Source organism: Notechis scutatus, chromosome 4 (genome assembly GCF_049901735.1).
Source record: "Notechis scutatus isolate UNSWTSFEM ecotype Mainland chromosome 4, rNotScu1.2, whole genome shotgun sequence".
In the NCBI taxonomy this organism is placed as follows: Eukaryota; Metazoa; Chordata; class Lepidosauria; order Squamata; family Elapidae; genus Notechis; species Notechis scutatus.
In genome coordinates this window covers 130,770,220-130,784,728 of record NC_142012.1, presented here as the reverse complement: position 1 = coordinate 130,784,728, position 14,509 = coordinate 130,770,220, and the positions used below count along the sequence as shown (strand labels likewise).

The 14,509-nt window shown below is 37.6% G+C and overlaps 1 protein-coding gene and 1 long non-coding RNA gene across 6 annotated transcripts; one reads left to right on the top strand and one right to left on the bottom strand.

Annotated features, from left to right (window-relative positions):
• Positions 1–36: 36 nt before the first annotated feature.
• FBXO45 (F-box protein 45) lies at positions 37–5,876 on the top strand. 5 transcript variants are annotated; one of them, XM_087964934.1, is made up of 4 exons: positions 37–115; positions 2,035–2,391; positions 3,064–3,210; positions 3,287–5,876. In XM_087964934.1, exons 2-4 carry the CDS (start codon positions 2,254–2,256, stop codon positions 3,395–3,397), a joined length of 396 nt encoding a protein of 131 aa, XP_087821060.1. In that variant the 5' UTR covers positions 37–115; positions 2,035–2,253; the 3' UTR covers positions 3,398–5,876. The 5 variants fall into 5 exon arrangements, with proteins under 5 accessions (XP_087821060.1, XP_087821059.1, XP_026549210.1 ...); XM_087964933.1 differs by lacking the exon at positions 37–115 and adding an exon at positions 181–358; XM_026693425.2 differs by lacking the exon at positions 37–115 and adding an exon at positions 181–493.
• Positions 5,877–5,934: 58 nt separating this feature from the next.
• Positions 5,935–12,091, bottom strand: LOC148130914 (uncharacterized). Its single transcript, XR_015749461.1, has 3 exons — positions 12,044–12,091; positions 10,674–10,799; positions 5,935–8,165 (listed from the first exon to the last, which is right to left on the bottom strand). It is a non-coding gene; the product is annotated as an uncharacterized LOC148130914 (long non-coding RNA).
• Between the last annotated feature and the right edge of the window lie 2,418 nt (positions 12,092–14,509).

Here is a 14,509-nt window from a genome sequence, read left to right as displayed (position 1 = left end):
AAAGAGCTCATTTCCGCCTCTCTTTGCCGGCAACAGGCGAGGAGTTCGTTGGCAGGGTAGCACCTCCTACTTTTGCAGTCGACGGCGCGCGCCGGATTGGCTCTCTGGTTTGCGGGTAGGCTCGCGGTTTCTATCCGCCTTCGCCTGGGCCGGGCCGGTCGGTTTGGAAGGCGTGCGCGCGCAGAACGCGAAGGCCGGTGGTCAATCGCCAGAGGCTATGGCGGCAGCGGCGGCTGCCGGCAGCGGCGGCGCGTCGAACTCAGCCGCCGCTGCTGCGGGGGGTTGGCGGCTTCCCGGTAGGGTACTCGAGTTCGTCTTCTCCTACTTGGACCTCCGGGAGCTACGGAGCTGCGCGTTGGTGTGTAAGCTGTGGTACCGCGTTTTGCACGGCGACGAGAACAGCGAGGTGTGGCGCAGCCTGGCGGCTCGCAGCCTGGCCGAGGAGGCGCTACGCACCGATATCCTCTGCAACGTGCCCACCTACAAGGGCAAGGTCAGGCGAGCCTGTAGGGCGACGCTTCAGCGCGCTCCGTTCCGTGTTCGTGCGCAGGCACACTGAAGGTGGTGGGGTGGGGGGGGTGGCCGAAGAGGCAGCCTCTCTCGCCAATCCGCGCTCTCGTCAAGTCCGGTGCAGCTTCCCGGCTCCATTTGTAGCCTTTCGGATGCTGAGGATGGGGGTCAGCATGGGAGGCACGCCTCGCAAGGGGCCTCGGTGGTTTGGGGCGGGGGGCTGAGCTCATGGGACTGTCGGTAAGGCAGGAGAGGAGATTCATTCCCTCGCTTGCTCAGAGATACTCTGATATAGGCTGCTTTGTTCAACCCCGAGAGTGGCCGCGGATTCCAGAGTTGTCATATATACTTTCACCCGTTTTCGGTTTTTTTTTTTGCTGAGCGTTGCATCGCAGTAGTGGGGTAACCATTCCTCCTTATCCACATGTTGTGTAGATGTGGCCTAGATGTCTTTTGTATTAGACACTGTTCCCGCTGCCTCAAGCTTAGGCAGCAAATTTCATCCTACCGAAGCAGGAGGAGTTCATGGAAGAACTGGAACTTTGAGCCCTTTCTCCTCTGTGCTCCCCTAGCTTTTTGAGAATTTCTCATTTTAAACCCTTTGTAGGTTTGCTCCTTATCTTCTTTCATAAGTCCTATACCTTTATCACTTTACACATATCTTAAGATGTATACCTTTCGTAGGTCATATACCTGCAAAAAGACATTTGCCTTGTTTTAATATTATATAAACCACTTTGGCAAGCTGTTTATGAAGAACCAAGTAAAAATGTTGTAAATAATTAAAATAAATGGACTGAAATAAAGAATAACAGGAAAATGAGCCAGGTACTGTCTCATATGCAAAAGTCATCCACTAGCAGAACTGGGAAGGAGAGCCACTGTAAAATGATTCCTAACCTTTCCTTTCTCTGCTTAACTGTTCCTGAAAGGCTGAGTCAGGCTCCTGCTCCTCTTCGTACAGTTAGACTGAGGATGTGGAATTGTGACACGTACTAAATTTTGTTTTATTGTCTTTTATAGAGTAGTGGTAGAGTAAAACACATCTTTTAAGTTTTCCACACTTCACTGAGAACTAATTGTTGCACGTGTTCTGGTGCTGATGAATTTTTAGTTACTCTCCTCTCAGACTGACGCTGCAAACTTACAAGTGGCTCATTACAACGTGATATTTACAATCTATTTCTAATGTAGTCTTCAATGATTGGGCTATTTGTGCTAATGCTGCATATGCAGCAAAACCAAATATAATATTGTCGCCAACTAATAAATGTTTGAACAATGTAGGCTTTTTTGTGGCGATGCTTTCTAATTTCTTATCTCACATCTGCAAGTTGTACTTCAGAACATTTTCTCTGTCTTATGACCATAGTTTTTAAGTGTTAAGTCTTCGTCTCTGTTGCAGTGATAGAAAAATAAAATATTTATTCAAGAGTGAATATAAGCATTTGAATAATTAACAGTCTTGTTTAGCTTGAAAGACCTTCTCAACTTCCCTATATTTTTTAAAACACTTTTTTTTAGGTACGTTCCTTTCAGCATGCTTTCAGCACCAATGATTGTTCCAGAAATGTTTATATTAAGAAGAATGGATTTACTTTGCACCGGAATCCCATTGCTCAGAGTACCGATGGAGCAAGGACCAAGATTGGCTTCAGTGAAGGCCGTCATGCTTGGGAAGTCTGGTGGGAAGGTCCTCTTGGTACAGTGGCAGTAATTGGAATTGCTACAAAAAGAGCTCCCATGCAGTGTCAAGGTTATGTAGCCCTCCTGGGGAGTGATGACCAGAGCTGGGGCTGGAATTTAGTGGACAATAATTTATTACATAATGGAGAAGTCAACGGCAGTTTTCCACAGTGCAACAATGCCCCAAAATATCAAGTAAGTGAAATCTGATGTGTTTTGAAAGGGCTACATCAGTGTTATGACAGATTATTTTTTTCTGCAATTAACTTCATTTTTTCCTATTCTGTCATGCTTAATTCCATATTTTCTCATACTCCATTCCCTTGCATGCTAAAGATCTGCTTTAGGGGATACCTTAACTTTGGAAAAGATTCTGAGGCTCTGTGTGGACATGGAAAGGAGCAAAAAGAATCCTTTCCCCTGATAAGCATTGCTTGCTCAACAGAAATGGACTGTTGGTTCCAAATTGGAAGCTACCCAGAGTTGATTAGAAGATGAGCAGCTATTTTGTTAAATAAATATAAATAAATAAATAAATTTTAATAAACAAAAAGGTTTGCTTAAATTTTGATGAGCTGAGCCTTCAGGAAATCTTAGGCAATGTTTTGAATGAATTTTGTTTTAAGTTAAATTTTTCTGAAGATATTTCAGTCCCTCTTGTTTAGTAAAATTTATTCCAAAAAAAAGTATCTGTAGTTAAGCCAGTGTAATCATTTAAAGCACCATGCACTACATAAAAATGGCTGCACCTTAGTGTACTATTAACGTTTAAAATTTATGTCCAAAGTACCTAACTGTATTTATTGATGTTATTTTTTTTCTTGTCATTTGCCATCTTCCCTCAATCTTTCCTCTTTTTGTTTACAGATAGGTGAGAGAATTCGTGTTATCCTGGATATGGAAGACAAAACCTTGGCTTTTGAGAGAGGCTATGAGTTCTTAGGAGTTGCATTTCGAGGACTGCCAAAGACATGTCTGTATCCAGCAGTGTCTGCTGTATATGGCAACACTGAGGTGACGTTAGTTTATCTAGGAAAACCTTTAGATGGATGATATTTTGTGTTGTTTTACTTTGTTTTTGTTTTTTTAGCAAGAACATGAAAATCAAGTGGACAATGTGGAGAAACCTGCATATTGGTTAACAGGACAGCATGAGGAAAATACATGGATGTGTGCTCAAGAAACCAAAACTTGTGCTTAAAAAGACCAACTGTTCTTAACAGAATGCGCTGACATTTCCTTTTTCTGCCGGACCAGAAAAATTCCTCAGGGTGGGGGGGTTTACAGTTAAAGAGGCAGTTAACCACAAGCATGTTGCATTGGATTTTGTACCAAGAGTGGCAATATGGAATCCTGTATATACGTAAGGAATTGTTTCATAGAAGTAACTGAGGAAGTTATCTAATATGTGAGAGTAATGTGTTCTGTGGAAAAGGTTTCCATTTTGAGAGCGATTTGTTCTTTTCCAAACTTTAATCCAGTGTGTTTTACCAAAGGTAATAAACTTATTGGATTTTATTTAATATATTTTGATTGTGCTGGGAAGCACTGATTCTGGAGATCAGTTTTCCAGAGCTATATTGTGCAGCTATACTGAAGTGTATTTTAAAAATTGTTTGTATAGAAACTAAAAATTGAATGAAAGAAAGGTTTGCTAACCAGTATGTAATTTCTTAAATGGAAAAACCACTACATGTCAAATGTCAATCTTTGTCTAGGAATTTGACAAGTGCATTTCTGTTCTGTTGTGCCACATCTCTTTTGGCAAAAGGAGCAATGTATGCTTATTAAATAATGGTTGAGATTGATCAATAGAATAGTATATACATGGAAGGGTAAAATTTATTTCTAATGTATTTTGAAAAATTAGGTTTTCAAAGTATTTCCAAATAGCGGCCATTTCAAAATACTCAATTCCTTAAATTAAATAAACTGAAATTAAAACAGGGATTCCATCCCTGATAGCCAAATTTCAGTATGGATGGATTTACTTTTGTTAAAATTTGTTACAAAGGCTGAAAATAATTTGTAAAAAGTTAATGATTTTTTTGTGGTGGAAGAACTTGTGGATGATAGAATGATTGTCCTTTCTCACAATAGTTTTTCCCCAGATTATCCTAGATCTTTGCCATTCCCTGGTATCCATTGCCTGCACAATTTATTTTTTAACTTTGTAATTCCACAGGCCAGCTGTTGGTACTAAATGTTATTTTGTTTATAAATCTATTTATTTAAAGATATTGATAAAACACTTTCAGGGCAATCCTATGCATATTTCTTTCAAAAGCATATCAGATGATATTCAAAGTTTTTTCCACATATGCATAGAATTGTGACATTTGGGAGGAAATAAATATTGTTTACATTGTTTTCTACATAATCTAAAATATGTGGTCTTGCAAACATCAGACAATTCCTTAAATATGAAAAAAAAATTAAAGATATTTTTTTATTTTTGTTCAAGCCGGAAAAGGCTGATTGAGTTCTATGGGTGCTGCTAAATACAAGTTTTATATATATTTTTAAAAGGCTTCTAACCTATGGCTGGAAAGTACATTTACTCCATACAAAGTTTGGAATGGTAGTATTTAAGCCAGCATCTGATTCCCAATACTTGGCAGTAGCTATAGACATGTTTGTCTTTTTCATTTCTATTGTTTTTCTTGGCTTAACCAGCTTGATATCTGCCCTTCACCTTGGCAAATAAAGCTCTGTGGCAAAAAGATGTTGGTTAATTGTTCTGGAATATATCTCTTTTTTTATCTGCCTTTCTTTTTATAAAGGCACAAGACAGCGATGGTGATTGCATTAGGCTAATTAAGAAGAGACTCCCAATCATTATAAGCTACTTACAATTTAAGAAAATGAGAAAAGGAAATTTTAAAAGGAGAAAGACTTTACTAAGAGAATTCAGTGTTTGCATGTTCTGACCTATTTCGGTTTGGCTCCCTTCTTTTCCCTTTATCCATTCATGCTCCAATACCACTAAGCTGTGTTTGAAAGCAGCATGTGTAGATTAATGTTCTTAAAATGTTTGTTCTATATATGTAGGATTTCACTGAATAGAAAAAGTTCATTCCTGGCATGTTTCTACAGAAAAGTCAGAACAAGACTGAAATGACTTTTAACATGTGGTACTAAGAAGTCATGAATAAAATGGGAATAAAACGGGATTTCCAGAAACAGTTTATTTATACAGTTCTGTAAATGCATCACTATGGTAAGTAAAACTCTGGCATGGGCTGATATAAAAATAAAACGTTCATTAAGTTAATTGTCTCTGTGCAATCTTGGATAGATTTTTCTCTGTTCTTATATACAAAGAATAATCTATCCTTTATAAGGTTTCAGGGATGTGCAAAATTCACAAATTTGGTAATATTTGAATACCAGAATGATCTGTTCCCCTCCGGATCATGTCCTTTTGGAGGTGTTAAAGTTTTTGGAACTTTCTATTCCAAATCTTTGAGTTTTGCAGATTCTTTAAAGAAACTTCTTCCCTGTTAATATAGGATGTCTTTCCTTCTTTCTAATACATGTTGCATAACACTTTTGCAAATTGTTCCCATCTGTCCCAAGGAATTATTAACCTATGTATATAGAATTCTTATAACTTATTACCCGAAGACCAATTTCAAGCTGTACAAAATACTGAAATAAATTGCTAAAATATGAAAATGTTACTTTTGTGTATTGTGTTTTATAGTTGAGTACACCATGAATACACCAAGTCCATGATGTTTGGTATATTATGTATTTATTAGATTTTTATCCTGCTTTTATTTATTTCTTTTTTTAATAATAAAGTTTTATTTGGGTTTTCACACACAAAATACAAGTAAAACATCTTTTTTGAAAATAGCATGGTCCCGGGTTGAACTTACTTTATACAGACACAAAACTCAATTTCATGCTCCTTTTTGTATTCTATTCCATATCTTATACTATTTTACATTTTCTATATAGTTTTTCCCCTCTTTTAATTTTCTCAATTTTATTTTGATTATCTCATCTCAATTCAAATCATTATATTTATATTTTTGTCTGTTCTGTTTCAATTTCATATTATCTTTTCTCATTAAACAAATTTTCTCCTGTAGTTACTAATTGGAGTATGACACCTTTATATCTTTTAATTACATCCATTCAACTCTTATTTAAATTTCAATATATACCTTAAGTTTATGACCTTCAATATAATACATAATACATAACTCCAATCAAATTCTGCTTGGCACATTCTTACAATACACACTATATTCTTAAAAAAAAAGACAGATTGTAAATATATGTAATTATAAACCCTCATTCCATTCCAGTTCAGTTCTATCATTAATAATCATTAAAACCATAACATCTTTAACACTTCTTTTCAATTAAATATCATACTTCCTTAAAAACACATATAATCTCCATAATTAATTTTTCCCTTATTTCTCTTCACATATGTTTTATAAATCATTAAATATACCTTTTGTTACATTTATTTATTGACAAGCATTCCACTGAATTACGATAGCTATTTTATCAGACATTTTAATCATACATTGTTTCATATTTTCTAAAATTATTTCTGCTTCTAATATAACCATACTATCTTATGTACCTTTGCAGAATCCCTTTTTCCATTAATTTTTCACCCATTATCTCTAAATAGACCCTGTTTCTCTATATTTTGCTTCTGTCCTTTATAACTTCTTTTCCTTTCTTTCTTCCCTCTCATCTTCTCCCTCCCCTTTTTACCCCCTTGTCTCTCTAGTTCTAATTCTCTCTTCTGCATTTCCCTCTTCTGTTGCTTTCTGATTTTATACTTATTTTTCACTCTATTTTTGGGGGGAGTTGTTTTTCCCAATCTTAAACTTTCCATTCTCTTTCTCCCCTTTCCTTTTTTCCCCCCATCTAAGATTACTTGTTCATTAAAGATGGCTTCTTCTTTGTCGCAATCTTCTTGTTCTGCAGGCATTTCTTGTTGTTTCTCATAATTCCAAATCTCCATTTCTAAAAACTGAAATACAAAGCCAAAAGAACCTCTCCCTTCTTGTGCATCTTCTTTGTACTTTTTAAGTTCCATTTTCAGTTCTTCTAAAAGTGGAGCCATTTTAAAAAGTTTTAAACAACCACCCGATTGATTTTAGTCATTCAAAACAATAACCAAGAATCCAGAAATCATCAAGTAATCCAGATAGTCCTGAGTTATATCTTCTTATTTCTTTTTCGACTTTCTCTTCCTGGGGTTTTTGTTGTGATATTTCAGTTAGAATGTATCTTTTGGAAGTCTTGTTGAGATTTTGCTGTAAGTTCTTTTTTAATTCCAGGCAGTCTCCTCCCTTCCAGATCCTGCCCTTTTATTCTTCCTCTCTCCTTTCCTGTTTTCAAAAGCTTTTAATTATCCAGAAATCTTTATTATCCCTTTGACTTTTTATTTTCAGCATTAAATGCCTATTGATGTCAAAGTGGATTTTTTTCCAATTTCTTGCTTAAGTCTCTTAGCTGTCAGTATAGGAAAAGGAGAAAACCAAATCTTTTCCCTTTTCTCTCTCCTTCACAGCTTAAAAATCTTCTTAGGAAACAATGTTATTGTTTTTTAACAGTTTCAATTCCAGGGTACCTTATTTGTTGCTTTTGCTGTTTGAACCGCTCAACCAAAACTTTCTCTTCTTATCTTCCTCCTGCACATTCTTTTCTGGTCGAGTTCTTTGTGGTGGCCATTTCTGACCACCGCTGCAACTGCCTTCGGGAAAGGGAGTAATGGCCAGCTGGGGAGGAGAGATGCGGCTCTCCTCAACCCTGCTGGCAGTCTCCCCCCTCTTCACCACCTCTTAGCCTCGAAACCAGCCGGCTCGGGGCGCTCCAGCGGCGAGCACGGATCGAAGCCTCGCAGAGACGAGGTTTCGGTCTGTCGCTGAAGAAGCTCAAACCAGAAGTCCTGCTTTTATTTCTTTATATGTAACTCAAGGCAGTGAACATACCTAATAGCAATAGTATTAGGAGTTAGATTTATATAACCCTCTCTAAGTGGTTTTCAGAGTTTACAGAGTCAGCATATTACCTCCAACAATCTGGATCCTCATTTTACTAACCTCAGAAGGATGGAAGGCTGAGTTTACATTTGTTAAGTTCAGCGCTGTCTTACAAAATTTAGTTTAATATTAACAAGTCAAAGCAAAATTTAATTTCTTAGGTTTACATTCAAAACCATAATTATTTTAGTGTTGTTTTCCCCCACTCTCCCTACAATTGCTCCCTGAAAGTTTTTGGATAATGCAAATTAAATAGCTTTCACAAATAGTACGATCCAAATAATAGATCATTGGCAAAATCTGGCTTGCATACTTTATCTGTATAGGTGCCTACTTCGAGTTATGACCACAAATTAGACTAGAATTTCAGTTGGTAAGCAAAGAGATTGTTGAGTGACTCATACTCACATTTATGACCTTTTTGCCATGACTGTTAAATGAATCACTGCAGTTAATTGAAATCTGGTTGTTAGTTCAATCTGGCTCCTCTCATTGATTTTGCTTGTTGGAAGCCATCTTGAAAGGTCACAATTTGTTATGTTGATTGGGAGACTGCAGTTGTCACAAATACACCCTGGTTGCCAAGTGCCCAAATTTTAATCACACGACAATGGGGATGCTGTGACAGTTGTAAATAGGTGGAGTGACTGGGTGCCACTGTAACTTTGGTCAGTAAAATAGTTGTAAATCATAGACTCTCTGCACCTGTTTTGCTTCCGAGACTTTCAGCTAGACAGTGACACTTGCTAAAGCTACATAAGCAGATGCATTCATGAATTCTTACTTATTACTGATACTGATTTCATATGCCCTACCCACTTATACTTTTGATCAGTTTCATAAGGCCCACAAAATTGATTATCCAAAAAAAATTGTGCATGCATGGTTTGATAAAGATATAGGTAATCTTTTTCAATCTGGAAACTACAGCATCCTCCTTTGTGCCAACCAAGAGGGGAGTTGGTGTTGACACTGACACAAATGAAGTAGGCGGTATTGAAAATTTCACTCATATTTTTTAATGATGGGGTTGGGATTGCGGGGGGTATATTTTAAATAATTTTATGACAGCTTTGCATTGCTTAAGACACCTATATTGTCTGAAACTCATGCCCATTTTCTGGAGATACAATCTGTGCTCGGAGGCACAGATTGTCTGTCCTGATCTAAAATAATATTGTTTCATTAGTAGAAATAAATGACAGTAAATGTAATTCACCTGGGAACTGTTCTGTTTTTTGAATACCTGTAAAATATTTCAAATATAATAAAAATATCATATAAAATATATTTAATGAAATTAAAATGTTACCCAAGTAGCATTCTAACATTCTTCAGTTGATGGTACAAGTTAGAAAAATACTTAAAAAGTAGGTGCAGAATGTAGGTTGGCAGAGGCTTTTTCGGTTAGTGGACGTATCAGCTTACTGGAATGTCTGCTTACTCTTAGTGTGCTAAGCTATTTGAAAATAAGCAATAATGTTTCATCAAAGAAAACTAAATAGACTACTTATGAAGCTTTGGAATCAGAAAGTAACAATACAAAGATTGAAACTAGCTATCGGACAAGAAGATTTTATTAAAATTGTGATCCTTTGTATGCTGCTAAGAGAATAATTGTAATATTTCTTTAGACTCAAACTGCTTTTTTTCTGATCTGAATACTGTGGAGAAGTCCTCTTAAATTTCTAACAGCAGGGGACAGCAGTATATCACAGAAAAGCCAACTAAGTCACAAATATAGAACAATGTGGTGTAGGTACAACAAATGCTTTCAGACAACACGGAAAGTGGTATCTTCTAGCAAATTTTTAATGGAGAAATGGTTAAAAACAGCTTGTGCCAAATGTACTTGATTATCATCAATTTTGAAGTCTACTTGCTAAGGTTCTGCACTCTTCCAATATAATTGTTAAGGTTCTGCACTCTTCCAAAATGATTCAGAAGTGTTTCAGACTTTTCAGAAGGACAAGCACAGCATCTTTTTGGTAGTATATATGTACCTCAGGATTAAACTATGGAATCCTTGGGGTTGTATGAATTTGGTTGCTTTCAGTCATTTCATTATCTAACTAGATAACATCAGCACTAGAAAGTGTGGGATTTGCTCCCTGTATAGATATAGGAGCTTACTGTATATACAGTATATATAGTAGCATATAGTATACAGGATATACATAGTTTACAACAACAGTCAGGATATACATAGTTTACAATAACAGTCAGAAGTCACAACAAAAACTCAATCTTAACACAACTCGGACTGACTCAACCATAGTTTCAGCTGGGAAACAGCATTCTAGACCAAACTAAATCCCCCAAAGCTATGGAATTCCTGGAAACTTGACATTCAGATAAATAACCCATTCATATGAAGAGATAAATCATGCTTTTACACCATTCAGAAGAGATAATAAAAAAGTTAAGGATAAAACAAAAACCAAAAAACATCCTTACCAGCAGCCAGCAAACGAAGGACAGTTGGGATGATGTAACCCCTGGACATTGCAACCATCAAAAACAGATGCCGATTGCCAAGCATCCAAATTTTGATTATGTCCCTCTAGGGATCCTACAAGGGTCCTAAGTGTGAAGATAAGTAAGTCATACTTTTTTATTTTTTATTTTTTTTAAACTTACAATATTAGATCAACATAAACTTCATTAAATGAAACATTCCACTAATACTTTAATTAACAAATATAAACTGCTTCCAGACAGGATTTAATCAGTACCTAAATATTACCTCTGGAAAAATACTGTCTTCACAACGTTCCAGAAGACAATCACCATGGGGGCCAGCATAACTTCTAAAGGGAGAGTGTTCCTAAGTAAAATAGCCATGATTGAAAAATAAGCATTTTCTAGCTCTCATCAAGAGGAGGTAATTTGGTTTTTGGGGGAGGAAGATTAACAAACAACTTCTCCCAAAAGAATGTAGCACATCATTTAATGAGAAAGGACTTTATGTAGCACAATTGTTTCAGTGAAAAAGAGAAAATGACAGAAAGGCAAACCATGAGTTAGAAAGTGGCAGGGAAAATGGAGGAACTTTTTAATAAGTAATTCAGTGTTCAGCTATAGAAGTAGGCAGAAACAAAAGCTCTTGCCACAATAAGGGCATTCAAAAATTTGGGGACTTCTTGCAACAGCAAAGAGGGAAAATATACTAGGTGGAGAAACTATATACACATATACACTCCATATAAACACACTTACGCTAAGGAGCATTGCTCAATTGCCACCTTATTTGAGAATGAATGAAGGTTAAAATCGAACCGTTCTGGACTGAAGAGAGAAGCAGGTGCTGGGAGAGAATCAGCTACTCTGCAGCTTGGGCACAGAGTTCTTGTCCTTGAAGATCAGTGTTGTATCCTTCACCATTTGGAAGGGAGAAAAGATTCCTATCTACAACTGTTTTTTCAGTGCTGTTTGTTCTGAGCATCAGCACCAAATAAAAAATTAAAATTGTGCCCATGCTCTGTTCCTTTTCTTTCTGAGCCCCCGAGGAGCCTTAGGGGAGCAAAAATGCCCTCCCCAGAGGCTTCTCTGAGACTAGGAAGCTCCCAAAACGGAGCTTGGAGGGGTGCTGTGTGCCCCTCCCATGCTCTGTTCCTTTTCTTCCTGAGCCCCAGAAGAGCCTTAGGGGAGCAAAAACACTCTCCCCCCAGAGGCTCCTCTGTGGCTAAGAAGCTCCCCAAAACAGATTGGGGCTGCAAAACAAACAAACAAACCATGTCCACCCAGTCACATGGCCGTGCCCACCAAGCCACACCCACAGAACCGGTAGTAAAAGTTTTTGAATCCCACCACTGTGTGTAACGTACCAGTAGTAAGAAATTGCATGCCTCCTTCCAGAAACACCATAATGTGTCTATGAAGATTGAAAGGTAAAATGCATGTTAGGGATTATATATTTCAGCAGATACATCCTTTCAAATTTCTGATTAATCTATGTCCACATCTGCTCAGTTTCATTTTTTAAATTTGCTTTGACAGTATTTAGGAAATACATTAATATCAAAATATTACAATATAAATGTGGAGGCCACTGAAACTTCACTATTCTAACATTTGGGGAAAGGAGGATAGTAATCAATCCTCAGAATAATCTAATAGTATTGCGATTTCATAATACTAGATACATATCTTAAATTTATATTCTCTGACTACTGCCTACATTTTGAAAACCAGAAAATGACAGTTACAAATATTTGGGTTCGGATGGTGTTGGAGATCACCAGGCTGAGCTTGAAGAGAGGGTCAAACCTTTGATCAGTCCCGAGCCCTTCGCACCCACAAGAGATCTAAGTCCAGCCCCCCTGAATTCCATTGATTTTTATCTACTGCCAATTTGCTTTGATCATTAGTAGTTCAGATTCTGGTAGAGAGCTTAAGCTTGTGAGGAACCTTTATACAGGTAGTCCTCAACTTATAGCAGTTCATTTAGTGACCGTTCAAAGTTGCAACAGCATTGAAAAAGTGACTTATGACCGTTTCTCACACTGATGACCGTTGCAGCATTCCCATGGTCACATGATCAAAATTCAGCTGCCTGACAACTGGTTCATATTTATGACAGTTGCAGTGTCCTGGGGTCATGTGATCAGCTTTTGCAACCTCTTAACAAGCAAAGTCAAGAAATTTAATAGGTTGCAAGTGGGACATAATGGGATGAATGCAACCCACAGGATGGCCATTCAAGTTATTCTGAACTATAACTTAAATTGTGATCAGAATTTAAATTTAAACAACCCTAAATATGCAGTTCTGGCCCTTTTTATGATGAATGTAATATATATAATGGAAAACTCCATATTTCCCCAAGTTTCTTTTGGTGCTATTTTTGTTTTAAACTTCCTGTTTTAATTGTTTTTGAAACAATTTTCAACTGCTCTTTTCACTAGAAAATTTAAGAAGAACAAAACTCTTGCAGCAAATTTCAGTAATTGTCTTTACATTATCAAGACTAAAAAAAAAAAGTTAAGGTTAATTTAAGGTTGTTATCTCAGATCAGGTTTTCCCCCAGGATATGCTTATTTGATTAGAACTCTCATTAACAATAGAAAGTTAGGTGACTGATGGAAAATAAAACGAAACTTGTGGTATTTAGGGGGTGTATAATAGCATGTTAAGGATAATGTGGATTCCAGGAATCTGAAGACTCCTTATTCAAATATCAGAATAAACTGCAACATTTTCTTGCAGAACCATTTGCTAAATGTTCTTCTCAGTGCTGTGGCTCAGTCCTAGAATGGCCCTTTAGATACAGAATTTTTCCTTCAATTAAGTAAACATAGTAACTTTCCGAAGATCAGCCCCATCATGTCGCGGAATGACTTTGGAAACGGTAAGGATTAGATCCAAGTTTTCTTCATATGGGCCTTTCTTGATTCTTACAGGAATTAGATTTCCAACGATTCTCCCTGAGCCAGATAGCTCACTGAAAGGATTGCCCTCTCCAGTACCTTGCTCTTGGGTATTGAGCGTCAGGTGATCAGATGCTCTGCTACTTTACCCTACCGAGCAAGGACCAAGCCCTGGGACCAGGGTGCACCCAAGACAAAGGCAGGAGTAGGAAAGCCATGCATTCACATTCATGCGGTGGCTCAGTGGCTAAGACGCTGAGCTTGTTGATGAGAAAGGTTGGCAGTTCGGCGGTTCAAATCCCTAGTGCCACATAATGGAGTGAGTTCCTGTTATTTGTCCCAGCTTCTGCCAACCTAGCAGTTCGAAAGCATGTAAAAATGCAAGCAGAAAAATAGGGACCCCTTTGGTGGGAACAGCGCTCCGTGAGCCTTCAGCATTTAGTACTGCCGGCCACATGACATTCAGGTGTGACACAGTTCCAGATACCTTTCTTTAAGGGCTCTCTTGAGCTAACTCTGGGCTAGGATGTGTGCCTTACGAGGCGTCACAGCATGGGAAAATAGGGAGTTCAAGTGCTGCAGCTGCAGATCACATCAGGCCTTGTCAGCTAAGGGATAAATCATATCTAAACTGGATAGTCCACACTTATATCTAAACTGGATAGTCCACACCTAGTATGCATAGTCAGTTGGCTTGCGATTTTTTTCTGCCGAAAAGCTGCATTGTGTTGTTTTGCATGTACAGAATGACTGGGTTCCCCCCCCCCACACACACACACTGAAGGCTTTTATTCTTCATCTGCACTTTGTTTATCCTCTTCAAGTGTTACAGTGAACACGATATTTATTTTAGCAGTCACAAAGCCACATCTGCAGTTCCAGTTCAGAGTTTGAACTCTTAAAGTTCTCATAAAGCTCTTATGG